The 18,087-nt window shown below is 48.9% G+C and overlaps 1 protein-coding gene across 1 annotated transcript in view; it reads right to left on the bottom strand.

Annotated features, from left to right (window-relative positions):
* The window catches only part of LOC135557213 (spermatogenesis-associated protein 7-like), a 64,692-nt gene extending 47,149 nt beyond the window's left edge, over positions 1 to 17,543 (bottom strand). The window contains exons 1-2 of the mRNA XM_064990416.1: positions 17,471 to 17,543; positions 17,285 to 17,360 (exon numbers count right to left, since the gene is read on the bottom strand). Of these exons, the coding sequence (XP_064846488.1) occupies positions 17,285 to 17,309 (25 nt within the window). The 5' untranslated portion in view covers positions 17,310 to 17,360; positions 17,471 to 17,543. The remainder of the gene's footprint in view (positions 1 to 17,284; positions 17,361 to 17,470) is intronic.
* Between the last annotated feature and the right edge of the window lie 544 nt (positions 17,544 to 18,087).

Here is an 18,087-nt window from a genome sequence, read left to right as displayed (position 1 = left end):
ACGTTGCGTTATGCTAATGAGCCTGAGGCTGTATTCACGATCCCGGATACGGGATGGGGAGTATCAAGATTAACCTCTAAAAGTCTAAGTCATTGGGGGAGGGGGAATATTTTGAGAGGAAGCCCAGCACTGAGAGGAAGCCCAGCACTGAGAGGAAGCTCAGCCAGGTATTTGGATCCGGCAGATCCTGGCTGGTTGACAGTTCTGGCAGATCCTGGCTGACTGGCAGATCTGGAAGAGTCTGACTGACTGGCAGATCTGGAAGAGTTTGGCTGACTGGCAGATCTGGAAGAGTCTGGCTGAATGGCAGATCTGGAAGAGTCTGGCTGACTGGTGGATCTGGAAGAGTCTGGCTGACTGGCGGATCTGGAAGAGTCTGGCTGACTGGCGGATCTGGAAGAGTCTGGCTGACTGGCGGATCTGGAAGAGTCTGGCTGACTGGCGGATCTGGAAGAGTCTGGCTGACTGGCAGATCTGGAAGCTCCATGTAGACTGACAGTTCTGGCTGCTCCATGCAGACTGACAGCTCTGGCTGCTCCATGCAGACTGAAAGCTCTGGCTGCTCCATGCAGACTGACAGCTCTGGCTGCTCCATGCAGACTGACAGCTCGTGCTGCGCTAAACAGGCGGGAGACTCCAGCAGCGCAGGAGAGGAGGAAGGCTCCGACAGCGCTGAACAGGCGGGAGGCTCCAGCAACGCAGGAGAGGGGGAAGGCTCTGGCTGCGCTAAACAGATTGGAGACTCCGACAGCGCAGGAGAGAAGAAAGGCTCCGGTAGCGCTGGAGAGGCGAGGCGCACTGTATGCCTGATGCGTGGTGCTGGCACTGGTGGTACTGGGCCGAGGACACGCACAGGAAGCCTGGTGCGGGGAGCTGCCACCGGAGGGCTGGGGTGTGGAGGTGGCACAGGATGGGCTAGACCGTGAAGGCGTACTGGAGATCTTGAGAGCAGTGTTGGCACAGGACGTGCAAGGCTAGGGATGTGCACAGGAGGCCTGGTGCGTGAGGCTGGCACCAACTTCACCAGCCGACTAACACGCACCTCAGGACGAGTATGGAGCGCTGACCCAGGTGCCATCAAATCCCTGACACGTTCCGCCGGGCGAATTCCATGCAAAAAGCACCAACACAGCAACTCCTTCATTTCTCTCTCCTCCAATTTCCCCATTAACTCCTTCACAGTCTCTGCTTCGCTCACCTCCAACACCGGTTCTGGTCTCCTCCTTGGCTCCTCACGATAAACAGGGAGTGTGGGCTCAGGTCTGACTCCTGACTCTGCCACACTCTCCCTGAGCCCCCCCCCCAAGAAATTTGGGGGGCTGACTCTTGGGCTTCCATCCGCGTCGCCGCGCTGCCTCCTCATACCAGCGCCTCTCAGCTCTCACCGCCTCCATTTCTTCCTTGGGGCGGCGATATTCTCCAGGCTGATCCCAGGGTCCTTCTCCGAACAATTCGTCCTCCCATGTCCATTTCTCCTTTCGCTGCACCTGCCTGTTAACACGTTGCTTGGTCCGTTTGTGGTGGGTGATTCTGTAACGGTTTTCTGTAGGCAAAGGAGAGTCGGACCAAAATGCAGCGTGTAGATTGCGATCCATGTTTAATGAAAACGTAAAACACGAATCAATACAAATACTACAAAACAAAAAGAACGTAACGAAAACCGAAACAGCCTATAGTAGTGTAAACTAACATAGAGACAGGAACAAGGAACACTAAGGACAATCACCCACGAAACACACAAAGAATATGGCTACCTAAATATGGTTCCCAATCAGAGACAACGATAATCACCTGACTCTGATTGAGAACCGCCTCAGGCAGCCATAGACTATGCTATACACCCCACACAACCCCAGGACGAAACACACCACAAATAAACCCATGTCACACCCTGGCCTGACCCAATAAATGAAGATAAACATAATAAATATAGACCAGGGCGTGACATATGCATCTAAAAAGTAGAAAATAAGCAACAAATAATGTCTGTTTCCATAAATTATGTTTCACAATTGGGTTATCAAATGTATCAAAGTAATGAAATGGGTTACCTTCTGTACAAATGATGAGTCTGTGAAAGCCGTTGCCACTGACAGGTGAAGGTTGCTGGCTGGATACTTGCCAACATGTGTCTGACTGTTGCATTCATAGGAATGCTCACAGCGAGGGAATATCTGCATGATGCTGATGAGGGCCCCCCTGCTGGTCTTTTCTATGCTGCATGTTGGAGTGCAAACTGGACATCTATCGAATAACTGCAGCAGGCAATCTTATGAAGAGGTGTTGACTTGGAGGGCCTGTGTGTCACGCCTTGGTCATTGTATTTTGTGTTTTCGTTATATATTTGGTTAGGCCAGGGTGTGACATGGGTTTATGTATTGTATTTTCGTATTGGGGTTTGTAGTATTTGGGATTACGGCTGAGTAGGGGTGTTGTATAGGTTTGGCTGCCTGAGGCGGTTCTCAATCAGAGTCAGGTGATTCTCGTTGTCTCTGATTGGGAACCGTATTTAGGTAGCCTGGTTTTCACTTTGTATTTCGTGGGTGGTTGTTCCTGTCTCTGTGTAGTTTTCACCAGATAGGCTGTAATAGGTTTCACTTTCCGTTTGTTGTTTTTGTATTTATTCATTATTTCATGTATAGTTCCGTTATTTGTTTCATTAAAGAACATGAGTAACCAACACGCTGCATTTCGGTCCGACTCTCATTCGACAAACGAAGAACGTCGTTACAGAATCACCCACCACACTCGGACCGAGCAGCGTGTTAACAGGCAGCGACAGCTGGAGCAGCAAAGGGAGGAGGAATTATTCGGAGTATGGACATGGGAAGACGTGCTGGATGGTAAAGGTTGTTACACTTGGGAGGAGATATTGGCCGGAAGAGATCGCCTCCCATGGCAACAGGTGGAGGCACTAAGGAGAGCAGAGGCAGCCGGAGATAGGAGCCGACGATATGAGGGAACACGGTTGGCAAGGAAGCCCGAAAAGCTATCAGGGGGGCTATCAGGGAGTATGGCTGCGTCAGGTAGGAGACCTGCGCAATCTCCCTGTGCTTACCGGGGGGCTAGAGAGACTGGGCAGGCACCGTGTTATGCAGTGGTGCGCACGGTGTCCCCAGTGCGGGTGCATAGCCCGGTGCGGTATATCTCAGCTCCGCGTATCGTCCGGGCTAGATTGAGCGTCGAGCCAAATGCCATGAAGCCGGCTCTACGCATCTGGTCCCCAGTGCGTCTCCTTGGGCCGGCTTACATGGCACCAGCCTTGCGCTCGGTGTCTCCGGTTCGCCTACATAGCCCAGTGCGGGCTATTCCTCCTCGCAGCACTGGCAGGGCAACCGATAGTATTCAACCAGGTAAGGTTGGGCAGGCTCGGTGCTCAAGAGCTCCAGTGCGCCTGCACGGTCCGGTCTATCCAGTACCACCTCCACACCCCAGCCCTCCGGTAGCAGCTCCCCGCACTAGGCTTCCTGTGCGTGTCCTCGGCCCAATACCACCAGTGCCAGCACCACGCATCAGGCCTACAGTGCGCCTCGCCTCTCCTGTCCTGTCGGAGCCTTTCTCCTCTCCAGCGCTGCCGGAGCCTCTTGCCTGTTCGGAGCTGCCTGAGCTGCTAGTCTGCATGGAGCAGCCAGAGCTGTCAGTGTGCATGGAGCAGCTAGAGCTGCCAGTCTGCAAGGAGCTGCCAGTCTGCATGGAGCAGCCAGAGCTGCCAGTCTGCATGGAGCAGCTAGAGCTGCCAGTCTGCAAGGAGCTGCCAGTCTGCATGGAGCAGCCAGAGCTGCCAGTCTGCATGGAGCAGCTAGAGCTGCCAGTCTGCAAGGAGCTGCCAGTCTGCATGGAGCAGCCAGAGCTGCCAGTCTGCATGGAGCAGCTAGAGCTGCCAGTCTGCAAGGAGCTGCCAGTCTGCAAAGAGCTGCCAGTCTGCAAGGAGCTGCCAAAGCTGTTAATCTGCATGGAACAGTCAGAGCTGTCAGTCTGCAAGAAGCCGCCAGAGCTGTCAATCTGCATGGAGCAGCCAGAGCCGCCAATCAGCATGGAGCAGCCAGAGCCGCCAGTCAGCATGGAGCAGCCAGAGCCGCCAGTCAGCATGGAGCAGTCAGAGCCGCCAGTCAGCATGGAGCAGCCAGAGCCACCAGTCAGCATGAAGCAGCCAGAGCCGTCAGTCAGCCAGACTCTTCCAGATCTGCCAGTCAGCCAGACTCTTCCAGATCCGCCAGACAGCCAGACTCTTCCAGATCTGCCAGTCAGCCAGACTCTTCCAGATCTGCCAGTCAGCCAGACTCTTCCAGATCTGCCAGACAGCCAGACTCTTCCAGATCTGCCAGACAGCCAGACTCTTCCAGATCTGCCAGTCAGCCAGACTCTTCCAGATCTGCCAAACAGCCAGACTCTTCCAGATCTGCCAGGAAAAGGTTGAAGACACCTGCTGTACTCAGAAAAGTAGGTTGAAGGAGGTGAAAAAGCAAAATAATCTGTTAAGGAATAGAGCCTTGCGCTAAAAAATAACAGTTCTGTGACGATAGAACAAGACTCTGCAGAAACCCTAAGCCCCAATTGGATGAAGTGAAGCTGCTCAAGGAGGACACCTGCTGGGCATTCAAGGAGAATAGGAAGGCTGGTGAGGAGGCACAGACGCATGGAGGTGAGAAGCTCCTCCCTCTCAATAACTAGTTATCATTTGTGTCTCACAGAAAATGGCAGTAACCCCGACCCATGAAGAGGGTGAACCAGGGTGAGGCTAAATACCAGCCTTTGGTGTATGACCCTCTAGGTCCAGGGGTGTACCTCAATGGCTTTGGATCAGATTGCCCTCAAGCGAGAATGCTCTAGGGGCATTGGGCGCTACAACCCACAGGTTGAAGCTTCGGTCGGAGGTGTGCGAGGACACGAGGCGTGTAGGGATGGGAAAGCCCTGCTTTTGTCCCCATCTGGTGGTTAGGTGTGGCTGCTCTCCACAGTGACTTTATTGACTGCAGTTGCACACCCCTCAGGTGCTCACACACCTCCCACCTCAGTTTCAACCTGTGGGTTGTAGTGGCCAATGCTCCAAGAGCTGCAATTAGGGCAGCAGCAGCAGCACAAAGGCTATGCAGTGGTATTCAAATGGGTGAGAGAGAGCGATCTTGATGGAGCCAAAGCTCTGTTGCGGTCATTGGACCAGCCAGAACATAACCCCAATATGATAAGGTTTGAAGCTCTGTCTGCCCTGGTTGAATAATATATTCCCCAGTACTTAAGTTTACTTTAGGTATTGTCTTAAAGGGCCAGTGTTTGATTTGGGAGTATTTGCCATGTTTGAGTGAACTTTATTTGGGGAAATGAAGATTCCCCAAACTAACTCTTAAGCCTTATGAGTTAATATATCCCCATTTGCGAACTGGAAATTAGTCTTGGTTTTGCACTACCACACATGTGACACTAACCTCCACCTACGGGGTTGTTACAGAAGCTAAAGCCATGTTTAAGATGCCTGGGAACTGGGAACTCAGAAATCTCCAACTTCAGTACATTCAAGAGTACTGGGAACTCAGAAAGAAATTAGCTTCCAACTCAGAATTCCAAGTTGGTAACTCTGACATCTTTCCAGAGCACTGATTTTCTGCCCTGAAGATCACTGACGTCATGATTTGACCTCGTTTTTTTCCAAATTCCCAGTTGTTTTGAAAGCACAATAACATGGTCATGTGATACAGGGGCGCAACTTCCACTAGGGACGATGGGGACATGTCCCCCCCCTCCACCCCACATTCTGAAATTACATTTTTATCCAGTTTTGACCAGTTTTATCATTGGAATGTGATACAAAATGAGGTAACAGGGTGCTTTCGGACCATTCGAAATTCTCCAAGCGGTCGGGTAGGCTGTTTGGAGTGTTTATCCGACCCCCACTTCTAAAACCAAAGTTGCACCCCTGATGTGGTGTACTGATGACTAGAGGAGGTTCTGTCTAACCCCATTGCTCTTGACATAATCTGGTTACTTCCCAACTAACTTTTTGTAATGGTGATAGTCTCTTAATAGCTTCAATGAAAAAACATGATGATTGATGATCAAGCTACTATATTCTAGTAGGTTACACCAAAATCTCAATGGCCACATCTTTCAAAGTGATAGTAATGAAACTCAAGCCAATTGAATATAATCAATGATTTATTGGATACTTAAGTACTGAGTTTCAATTTAAAGAGGAACCCATCTAGAGACTATCATGAAGGAAACGTTTTCAATTCACCTGAGCCAAACCCTCTCCGCCATCCCTCTCCCCCATTGATCAACACCGCTTCCCCTCCAAATGTCAATCAATTAAAATGAACAGAACGAAGTGATCTTTCCTACAAGTGAATCAGTCAGGACATTTTTTGTTGTTCATGCATTTGCCACCATGCTTCAACTTTTTCCTATTCAGCTGGCCAGAACTCATCCATTACGTTAAGGAATTATCAACATCTCCATCATCGGCACAGTAGTGTGGAGAACAGCCCAGTGATTATTTATGGAGATGTTGGGCCAACGTGTCAATAAGGGCTGATATTTAAACCTCAACTTTTTTGTGAAGAACAGATCAGAGGGACACAGCAGGGAGCCAACTAGCTGGGGCTCTGCCTGATTGTTTTCTAAATGCAGTTTTGATCTGTGGATAAATCACTTCTTTCCCTTGTTCACATTTAAAGGGATATCAAATGGATGCTGGCATTTGCACAAGAAAGAAATTCCAAATGCCTTTTAAATAGGGAGCAATTTGGACAAGTTGGAGGAAAAGTTGAAAGGAAGTGTAGACAAATCAAATCAAAGTTTATTTGTCATGTTGGCTGAATATAACAGGTGTAGTAGCCCTTACAGTGAAATGCTTACTTACAGGCTCATACAAATAGTGCAAAAAAGGTATTAGGTGAACAATAGGTAGGTAAAGAAATAAAACAACAGTAAAAAGACAGGCTATATAGAGTAGCGAGTCTATAAAAGTAGCGAGGCTACATACAGACAGCGGTTAGTCAGGCTGATTGAGGTAGTATGTACATGTAGATATGGTTAAAGTGACTATGCATATATGATGAACAGAGAGTAGCATTAGCGTAAAAGAGGGGTTGCGGGTGGTGGGTGGGAAACAATGCAGATAGCCCGGTTAGCCAATGTGCGGGAGCACTGGTTGGTCGGCCCAATTGAGGTAGTATGTACATGAATGTATAGTTAAAGTGACTATGCATATATGATAGACAGAGAGTAGCAGCAGTGTAAAAAGAGTGGTTGGGGGGGGCACACAATGCAAATAGTCCTGTGTAGCCATTTGATTACCTGTTCGGGAGTCTTATGGCTTGGGGGTAAAAACTGTTGAGAAGCCTTTTTGTCCTAGACTTGGCACTCCGGTAACGCTTGCCATGCGGTAGTAGAGAGAACAGTCTATGACTGGGTTGACTTGGATCTTTGACGATTTTTAGGGCCTTCCTCTGACACCGCCTGGTGTAGAGGTCCTGGATGGCAGGCAGCTTAGCCCCAGTGATGTACTGGGCCGTATGCACTACCCTCTGTAGTGCCTTGTGGTCAGAGGCCGAGCAATTGCCGTATCAGGCAGTGATGCAACCCGTCAGGATACTCTCGATGTTGCAGCTGTAGAACCTTTTGAGGGTCTCAGGACCCATGCCAAATCTTTTTAGTTTCCTGAGGGGGAATAGGCTTTGTTGTGCCCTATTCACGACTGTCTTGGTGTGTTTGGACCATTCTAGTTTGTTGTTGATGTGGACACCAAAGAACTTGAAGCTCTCAACCTGCTCCACTACAGCCCCGTCGATGGGAATGGGGGCATGCTCGGTCCTCCTTTTCCTGTAGTCCACAATCATCTCCTTTGTCTTGCTTACGTTGAGGGATAGGTTGTTATTCTGGCACCACCCGGCCAGGTCTCTGACCTCCTCCTTATAGGCTGTCTCGTCGTTGTCGTGATATAGCCTACCACTGATGTGTCGTCTGCAAACTTGATGATGGTGTTGGAGTCGAGCCTGGCTATGCAGTTGTGGGTGAACAGGGAGTACAGGAGGGGACTGAGCATGCACCCCTGGGGAGCTCCCGTGTTGAGGATCAGCGTGGCAGATGTGTTGCTACCTACCCTCCCCACCTGGGGACGGCCCGTCAGGACGTCCAGGATCCAGTTTCAGAGGGAGGTATTTAGTCCCAGGATCCGTAGCTTAGTGATGAGCTTCGAGGGCACTATGGTGTTGAACGCTGAGCTGTAGTCAATGAATAGCATTCTCACATAAGTGTTCCTTTTGTCCAGGTGGGAAAGGGCAGTGTGGAGTGCAATAGAGATTGCATCATCTGTGGATCTGTTTTGGCGGTGTACAAATTGGAGTGGGTCTAGGGTTTCTAGGATAATGGTGTTGATGTGAGCCATTACCAACCTTTCAAAGCACTTCATGGCTACGGACGTGAGTGCTACGGGTCTGTAGTACTTTAGGCAGGTTGCCTTTGTGTTCTTGGGCATAGGGACTATGCTGGTCTGCTTGAAACATGTTGGTATTACAGACTCAACCAGGGACATGTTGAAAATGTCAGTGAAGACACCTGCCAGTTGGTCAGCACATGTCTGGAGCACACGTCCTGGAAATCCGTCTGGCCCCGCAGCCTTGTGTATGTTGACTGTTTAAAGGTCTTACTCACGTTGGCTACGGAGAGCGTGATCACACAGTCGTCCGGAACAGCTGATGCTCTCATGCATGCCTCAGTTTTGCTTGCCTCGAAGCGAGCATAGACATGATTTAGCTCGTCTGGTAGGCTCGTGTCACTGGGCAGCTCGCGGCTGTGCTTCCCTTTGTAGTATGTCATAGTTTGCAGGCCCTGCCACATAAGATGAGCTTCGGAGCCTGTGTAGTATGATTCAATCTTAGCCCTGTATTGATGCTTTGCCTGTTTGATGGTTCGTCGCAGGGCATAGCAGGATTTCTTGTAAGCTTCCGGGTTAGAGTCCCGCACCTTGAAAGTGGCAGCTCTACCCTTTAGCTCAGTGCGAATGTTGCCTGTATTCCATGGCTTCTAGTTGGGGTATGTACGTACAGTCACTGTGGGGACGACGTCCTTGATGCACTTATTGATAAAGCCAGTGCCTGATGTGGTGTACTCCTCAATGCCATCGGAAGAATCGCAGAAACATGTTCCAGTCTATGATAGCAAAATGTCAGGACCCGGTTACGAACCTGGGTCTCCGGAGTGAGAAACAGTCACTTAACCAACTGAGCCACGAATAGTCAGCAGAACCCAGAAGATGAGGCAGACACAGCAGTACTTAAGACGGTGTATTTAATAAAGTAAAAAGGAGAAGTCCTTAAATACAAAAATGGCAAATCCAAAAGGTGGTAGGAATAGCACAAAAAGCCTCAAGAGATACTCAAAAACAAAAACAGAATTCCACAAGAGCATCCACCGGAATCGACAAGAATACACAGAACACTAGGGCTGGGTGCTAACATACAAACACAGAGCACAGAACTGAGGGAAACTAAGGGTTTAAATACAATCAGGGGAAACGAGGCACAGGTGCAAATAATGGGGAACAAGGGAAAAAAACATAAGGTCAAAAAGCACAATGGGGGCATCTAGTGACCAAAACCCGGAACAACCCTGGCTGGCCAAATCCTGACAGAATCCCCCCCTGACGTTCCTACCAGCTCTCTCAGGGTGGAGGGCCCTGAACTGACGAATGAGGTCAGGGTCCAGGATGTCTTTGGCAGGAACCCAGGAGCGCTCCTCGGGACCGTAGCCTTCCCAGTCCACCAGATACTGCCAGGACCGCTGCACCCGGCGGGAATCCAGTATCCGATGGACGGTATAAGCCGGCTGGCCTCCAATGACACGAGGCGGAGGGGGAGGTCTGTCTGCCGGGACAAGGGGAGAAAAAACAACAGGTTTTAACAATGAAATGTGAAATGTGGGATTAATCTTAAGGGATCTGGGTAAGTGTAGGCGATAAGAAACTGGGTTAACTCTCCTGGCAACCTTGAAGGGACCGATGTATTTTTGGGACAGCTTGCGAGACTCCACCCGTAGAGGTAAGTCTCTTGTGGAGAGCCAGACTCTCTGGCCGGGCGCAGGGTAGGCCCGGGACGGCGACGTCTGTTGGCTTGTTTTTGGTACCTCTGTGAGGAACGCATAAGATTAAGACGGGTCTTCCTCCACATAAGCCGACAGCGTCTGACGAACTTCAAGGCTGAAGGCACAATGACTTCTGCCTCCTGGTCCGGGAACAATGGAGGAGCATAGCCAAACTGACACTCGTGCGGGGACATACCAGTGGAGGAGGAGCGCAAGGTGTTGTGCGCGTATTCGGCCCAAACAATAAAGGATGACCATGTGGACGGGTTGTCACGAGTCATACATCGGAGGGTGGTTTCCAGCTCTTGATTCATCCTCTCTGTTTGGCCGTTGGACTCCAGATGGTACCCTGAAGATAGACTGGCAGAAGCCCCCATGAGTTGGCAGAAGGCCTTCCAAAACCTTGAGGCGAACTGGGGACCTCTGTCAGAAACCATATCTTGAGGAATGCCGAAGACTCGGAACACATGATTAATTACCAACTGAGCCGTTTCCTTGGCAGAAGGTAACTTAGTCAGAGGGACGAACCTGGCCGCCTTTGAAAACCTGTCGATTATGACTAGGATAGTAGTATTGCCATGGGATGGAGGAAGTCCAGTAATAAAGTCCAATGAGATATGGGACCAGGGTCTGTGGGGAACAGGTAAAGGGTGAAGGAGTCCTTGAGGGCGGAGGTGAGAAGATTTGCCCTGGCAGCACACGGGACAGGCATTGACGAAAGTGGCAACGTCTTCTCTTATGGTAGGCCACCAGAACTTACGCTGGATGAACTCCAAGGTGCAACCTACGCCCGGATGACAGGTGAGGCGAGAGGAGTGCCCCCACAGAAGGACCTGAGTCCTCACTGCCTTGGGGACAAACAACCGATTGGTAGGACCTCCTTTCGGGTCCGGTTCGCTAGCTTGAGCACGTCTCACGGTATCCTCAACTTGCCACGAGATCGGAGCCACAATCTTAGCAGCAGGAAGGGCAGGCATGTCCGTGTCATCTCGAATGGCAGGAGCGTAGACTCGGGACAGGGCATCCGGTTTGAGATTCTTCGACCCGGGCCGATAGGTGAGGATAAACTGGAATCGATTGAAGAAAAGAGACCATCTAGCTTGTCTAGAGTTCAACCGCTTCGCCTGCTGGATATACTCCAGATTTTTGTGGTCCGTAAGCACTTGAAACGGGTGAGAAGCCCCCTCGAGCCAGTGTCTCCATTCCTTCAATGCCATCTTAACCGCTAGGAGTTCACGATCCCCCACATCGTAGTTCCTCTCAGTCGGGGTAAGCCGGTGTGAGAAGAAAGCGCACGGATGAAGCTTCTTGTCTTCACCCCTCTGAGACAGGACAGCTCCAACACCAACCTCTGATGCGTCTACCTCCACCACAAATGGTTCATCCGTAGTCGGTAGTATCAGGATGGGAGCAGAGAGAACGCGCTGCTTGAGTCCTTGGAAGGCCGTCTCAGCTTCTCTTCCCCACAAAAACCTTGCATTGCCACCCTTGGTTAAAGCTGAGAGAGGGGCTGCCACCAAGCTGAAGTTCTTGATGAACTTGCGGTAGAAGTTTGTGAAGCCCAGGAAACGCTGAACTTCCTTAACGGATTTGGGGGTGGGCCAATCCGCTACCGCCCCTACCTTCCTGGGGTCCATTTGGACTCGACCGGGTTCCACTACAAATCCCAGGAATTGTACTCGGGATGAATGGAATTCACATTTTTCCGGCTTAACGTACAGATGGCTGTCCAGGAGGCGTTTGAGTACTTGTCTGACATGCTTAGTGTGTTCTTGAAGGGAGCTCGAAAAGATGAGGATGTCATCCAAGTAAACGAACACAAATATGTTAAGCATATCCCTAAGCACATCGTTTATGAGCGCTTGGAACACCGCTGGGGCGTTGGTCAGGCCGAAGGGCATCACCAAGTATTCATAGTGACCAGTAGGCGTGTTGAAAGCGGTCTTCCACTCGTCACCAGGTCTGATCCGCACAAGATGGTATGCGTTCCGCAGGTCAAGCTTAGTGAAAACAACTGCTTCCTGGAGCAGCTCGAAGGCTGTGGCCATAAGGGGTAGCGGGTAACGGTTACGGACGGTTATGGCATTGAGTCCCCGGTAGTCGATGCAAGGACGTAATCCACCGTCTTTCTTGGCCACAAAGAAAAACCCTGCTCCCGCCGGGGAGGTGGATGGACGCATGAGGCCTGCTTCCAGAGCGTCCTTGATGTAGGTATCCATAGCAGCTCGTTCGGGTGGAGATAGGGAAAAGATCCGACCCCTGGGGGCAAGTGCCCGGAAACAGGTCGATGGGGCAATCGTAAGGTCTATGGGGTGGTAGCATGGTGGCCCTCTGTTTGCTAAACACCAGTTTGAGGTCATGGTAACACTCGGGAACTCGGGTCAGGTCGATGGATTCTAAAGACTCGGGAGTAGAACTCGGGGAATTCTGGAAAATACAAGTAGCTTGGCACGAAGGACCCCACTGCTTGATAGTGCCCACAGACCAGTCGATGTGAGGGTTATGGCTGTGAAGCCAGGGGTATCCAAGGACGAGAGGGAACTCGGAACAGGAGATCAAATGAAAGTTCATCAATTCCTGGTGTTGTGAAACTGAAAGTCGCAAGGAGGTAGTGACATGAGTGACAAGTCCAGATCCCAAAGGGCTTCCATCCAATGTAGTGACCCTCATGGGTTCACTTAGAGGTTCAGAGGGAACGCCATTCTCCTTCGCCCAGACACCATCCATGAAGTTACCTGCGGCTCCAGAGTCTACCAAGGCTTGAAGGTGAAGCTTGTGGTTGTCCCAGGAGAGGGTGACTGGAATGAGCAGACGGGAGTTGGACGGATGGGAGGAGGTTATGTTTCCCGTTACAGTTCACCCCGGTCTGTACGGGACAGAGCGTTTCCCTGGAGACCGGGACACGTGGAACGGAAATGGCCCGGTTTGCCGCAATATAGACAGCGTCGCTCCCTCATCCGGCGGTCTCTCTCAGCCTGGGAGATGCGTCCAATCTGCATGGGTTCCGATGGAGCCAGCGAGGATAAAGGTGGGGACTCGGAGCTGGGACTGATAGGGGCTAGAGGTCTACGGTTGAGTTCTCTCTCTCTCAGACGCTGGTCAATGCGTGAGGCCAACTTGATCAGGGACTCGAGATTGTCCGGTGGTTCCCGAGTGGCCAGTTCATCTTGGATAGTGTCGGAAAGGCCTTTCAGAAAGCACACCGTGAGCGCCTCGTTGTTCCAGCCACTTGCTGCTGCCACCGTGCGGAACTGGATGGCATAGTCCGTCACGCTGCGCCAACCTTGGTGGAGAGTCAGGAGCTGTTTGGCTGAGTCAGAACCACTGCTTGGGCCTTGAAACACTCGTTTGAATTCCTCAGCAAAGGCAGAGTAGCTGGCACAGCAGGAACTATGGGCATCCCACACAGCAGTAGCCCAGGCCAGGGCTTTTTCCGACAGCAGGGTGATGATATAAGCGATCTTAGACCGGTCGGTGGGAAACGACGAGGGTTGTAGCTCAAAGGAGAGAGAACATTGGGTGAGAAACCCTTTACAAGCACTTGGATCACCTGAGAACCGTTGGGGAGGTGGAAGACGAGGTTCAGCCAGGTGGTTAACTGCCATGGGTACGTGAATCTGAGGTACTGGGACGGGAACTGTTGATCAGATATTTGCTTAATGGAAGTCAGCATCTCCGACAGAAGATGAGAATGTCTAGCCATTAAGGCCTCTTGCTGAACCAGGGCGGCTTCGTGGCGTTGGACAGTCTCCTGGTGGTGGGACAGCATGGCAAAAAGGTCCTGGGAACTGGCTGCCTCTGGGTTCATTTTTGGCTCTGTGTTTCTGTCAGGACCCGGTTACGAACCTGGGTCTCCGGAGTGAGAAACAGTCACTTAACCAACTGAGCCACGAATAGTCAGCAGAACCCAGAAGATGAGGCAGACACAGCAGTACTTAAGACGGTGTATTTAATAAAGTAAAAAGGAGAAGTCCTTAAATACAAAAATGGCAAATCCAAAAGGTGGTAGGAATAGCACAAAAAGCCTCAAGAGATACTCAAAAACAAAAACAGAATTCCACAAGAGCATCCACCGGAATCAACAAGAATACACAGAACACTAGGGCTGGGTGCTAACATACAAACACAGAGCACAGAACTGAGGGAAACTAAGGGTTTAAATACAATCAGGGGAAACGAGGCACAGGTGCAAATAATGGGGAACAAGGGAAAAAAACATAAGGTCAAAAAGCACAATGGGGGCATCTAGTGACCAAAACCCGGAACAACCCTGGCCAAATCCTGACAGCAAAACAGTCCTGAAGTTTAGCACCTGCTTCATCTGACCTCTTTTTTATAGACCGAGTAACTGGTGCTTCCTGCTTAAATTTTTTGCTTGTAAGCAGGAATCAGGGAGATGGAGTTGTGGATGGATTTACCAAATGGAGGGCGAGGGAGAGCTTTGTACGCGTCTCTGTGTGTGGAGTACTGGTGAACTTTATTTTTTTCCCCTCTGGTTGCACATTTAACATGTCGATAGAAATTTGGTAGAACTGATTTATGTTTCCCTGCATTAAAGTCTCCGGCCAATAGGAGCGCCACCTCTAGGTGAGTGGTTTCCTGTTTGCTTATTTCCTTATACAGCTGACTGAGTGCGGTCTTAGTGCCAGCATCTGCCTGTGGTGGTAAATAAATAGCCAGAAAAAGTATAGCTGAAAACTCTCTAGGCAAGTAGTGTGACCTGCAATTTATCACAATATACTCTACATCAGTCAAGCAAAATCTAGAGACTTCCTTAGATTTCCTGCACCAGCTGTTGTTTACAAATATGCACAGACCGCCCCCCTCGTCTTACCGGAGTGCACTGTTCTATCTTCCTTGTGCAGAGTATATCCCCCTAGCTGAATATCCATGTCGTCGTTCAGCCATGATTCCGTGGAACATAGGATATTACAGGTTTTGATGTCCCGTTGGTAGGATATTCGTGATCGTACTTCATCTAGTTTATTGTCCAATGATTGCATGTTGGTGAGTAGTATTGACGGTAACGGCAACTTTCCCACTCGTCTTTTCTGGGTCCTCACCAGGCATCCGGCTCTTTGTGTTCTGTACCTGCGTCGCTTCCTCTTGCAAGTAACGGGGATGTTGGCCCTGTCGGGTGTTTGGAGAATATCCTGTGCGTCTTGCTTGTTGAAGAAAAAATCTTTGTCTAATCCGAGGTGAGTGATCGCTGTCCTGATATCCAGAAGCTCTTTTTTGCCGTAAAATACAGTGAAAAAAAACACATAATAGCACAATTGGTTGGGCGCCCGTAAAACTGCTGGATATTTTATATAAAGATATAAGAACGATAATTGCATAGGATGTGAACCAGATCATAACTTGTGTACGGTGGCCTCAGAGGGACATGAGTGAGCAGACTTAGGTAATGTATGGGCAGGTTGGCATTTATTGCCATGAATCTTGACCTGGAAGCCACTAGCTAGCATAGCCACAAAGTCATTAAATCTGATTTTAAACCTAACCTTAACCCTGATCTTAACCAAACTGCTAACCCTAATGCCTAACCTTAAATTAATACCAAAAAGCACATTTTCGATTTCATGAATGTTTACGATATAGCAAAGCAGGCCCGTCTAGTGCAAATCACTCAGTTCTGCCTCCAGGCAAGATTCATAACAATAAATGGCAACCTACAATGTATTGTGGCTAAAACCATTACTTAGAGATTCACTAACGAATGATCATGCTGAAACATTGTTTAACAGCAGTAATGTAATGTATACAGTATTATAATGCTAATGTTATGCATAATGATTAGCTCTACAAACACTAGCTACAAACCCACACAAACCTGCCCACCGTCTCTCTTGGCAACCATAGCCCCACACACGGATAACAACACACATATCCACCCACACACACACTCAATAACCCCAATGCACACGCACACATGCATTCACACACACACACACACACACACACACACACACACACACACACACACACACACACACACACACACACACACACACACACACACACACACACACACACACACACGAAAACAAACAGATATATGTCTGTAGACATTGTTATTGCTTGCCATCCACCCTAACATACCTCTGTGATACTTTGGCATTAGACTGGATTAGGTGCAGCCACTGGAAATGGTCTCCATTGGCACCAGAATAAACAACATAAACTTGGTAACAGTGGCACTGACCGATAATTGTATGATTATTGTGAAAAGCAGTTCGATACGTAAACAGAATGTGTTGGATTAACACAGGTATTTTATATCTCCACATTGCTGAAGCAAATCCTACACAGGATTATTCATATTTTGGTCTGGATTAGATGTAAACCAAAGAGTAGAGAGCCAAGAATGAAATCATACAGTGTAGAACACTGCACAAGTAATAGGGCAAGGTAAATGAGCTATTATGTGAACATGAGAACATGAAGTGTGTGTGTGACTCCTATAAAACAGATTCCCTGCACATTTGAATCTCTGATTCCTACTGTGTGTGTGTGCTTGGCTTGCAGCCGTGCTTGTGCGTGCAAGCTATAGTGACGCGAGTGATGAGGAACTGTTAGATCTAACACACCTACACCAGTTGATTCATCTAACAGATGTGTGAAACAATGAATGTTTGAAGTGAATGATGATATAAAAGGACAAATAGATAGATGACCTGTTTGTGTACATGAAACAAACAACACAATTTGAAGAGCTACAATAATTACATCGCGTTTCAAGCTATGCAGAATTCACGGTATGGTACGGCACTGTAACATGTTTCAGATCACAAGCTGGAATGCATAACAGCGTAGGCATTTCAGTGGTGCACAGATTGTCAAACTGGGTGTCAAGGACATGAGTGTCCATCCATGTTGAAATTGGAAAGCATCATTTCACAGCAGAGAGATTTCACATCACTACATGGGATCAGAACAATGTTAATGCAGTATATGGTCATGCACTTGTGACACTAGAGTCATTTCATGTATTGGATGTGAATGTGATTAGGCTTGTGTTGCCTTCCTCTGTCATCTACCTATAGTGCAGTGCATGCTTCAAGCAGATGCTGTACATTCACTGATGGTGCTGAATATTCACTCTAATTACAAGATATTATTAGCTGAGCCAGAAGCACTTGACTGAGTTGTCAGTCAGTCTAATGGCACCGTTTTTAGAAAGACGGAGTGACGGGTTCCCACTGACCTCTGTGTTGGACTATCATCTCCATCTGCTCCAGTCAAGGGAGAAGGAAATGATCCACAATGAGACGTGTCTAGCCCTGACTCAAACACAAACACAAATACTTAATGTTGAAAGGACAGCACAGAAAAAATACAACAACTGAGGTATTGTACTGACTTGAATTCAAACAGGACATCAGGTACTCACAGCTTAGGTGTATTCAGGTGAGACTGTGGGATATGGCATCACCAACTCCATGAGGACTGTGTCAGCCAATAAATAATGAATGTTTGGAGTGAGTATTGTAGGTTGCCATGGGCTGCAAGGCTCCAAAGGGAAATAGCTGACCAAGGGGATTGTGGGTATGTGAGTATTGAGTTGTGTTATTTTTTTAAAGCCTACTTATAAAGCAAATGGCATGAAGATTATCAGGTTAATTTGCTATAGGCTATGTAGAATTCCAAAAGAAAAACTATACCTCATGTCTTTTGGTTTTCACAAGGTTGTGGCCCATAAGGCTCTAGCCCATAGAAATTCCAGTATCTGTTTGATATAAAGAGTTAAAAGAGACAGTGTTAGCTATTTTATGTTGTTGTAGGTGTGTAGTATTCTTAGGTCTAGTGTGAAAAGTGGGGTTTCGTGGGGACATAGATCTGAGAGGCCAAGCCCCTCGTGCTCCTCTCATTTCAGCCCCGTATTGATTAACCTGTCACAACTCCTGACAGCTGTTTGTGAAGCACTGATCTGGAGGGAGATTGGAAGGTTAACAAAAAACACAGTCCAACTTCTAATTCAAAAACCTGGAGGAGATGGATCTCTCAAAG

This window comes from Oncorhynchus masou, chromosome 16, assembly GCF_036934945.1.
Source record: "Oncorhynchus masou masou isolate Uvic2021 chromosome 16, UVic_Omas_1.1, whole genome shotgun sequence".
NCBI lineage: Eukaryota > Metazoa > Chordata > Actinopteri > Salmoniformes > Salmonidae > Oncorhynchus > Oncorhynchus masou.
The sequence above is the reverse complement of the archived record's forward strand: the minus strand, read 5'-3'. Positions and strand labels throughout refer to the sequence as shown.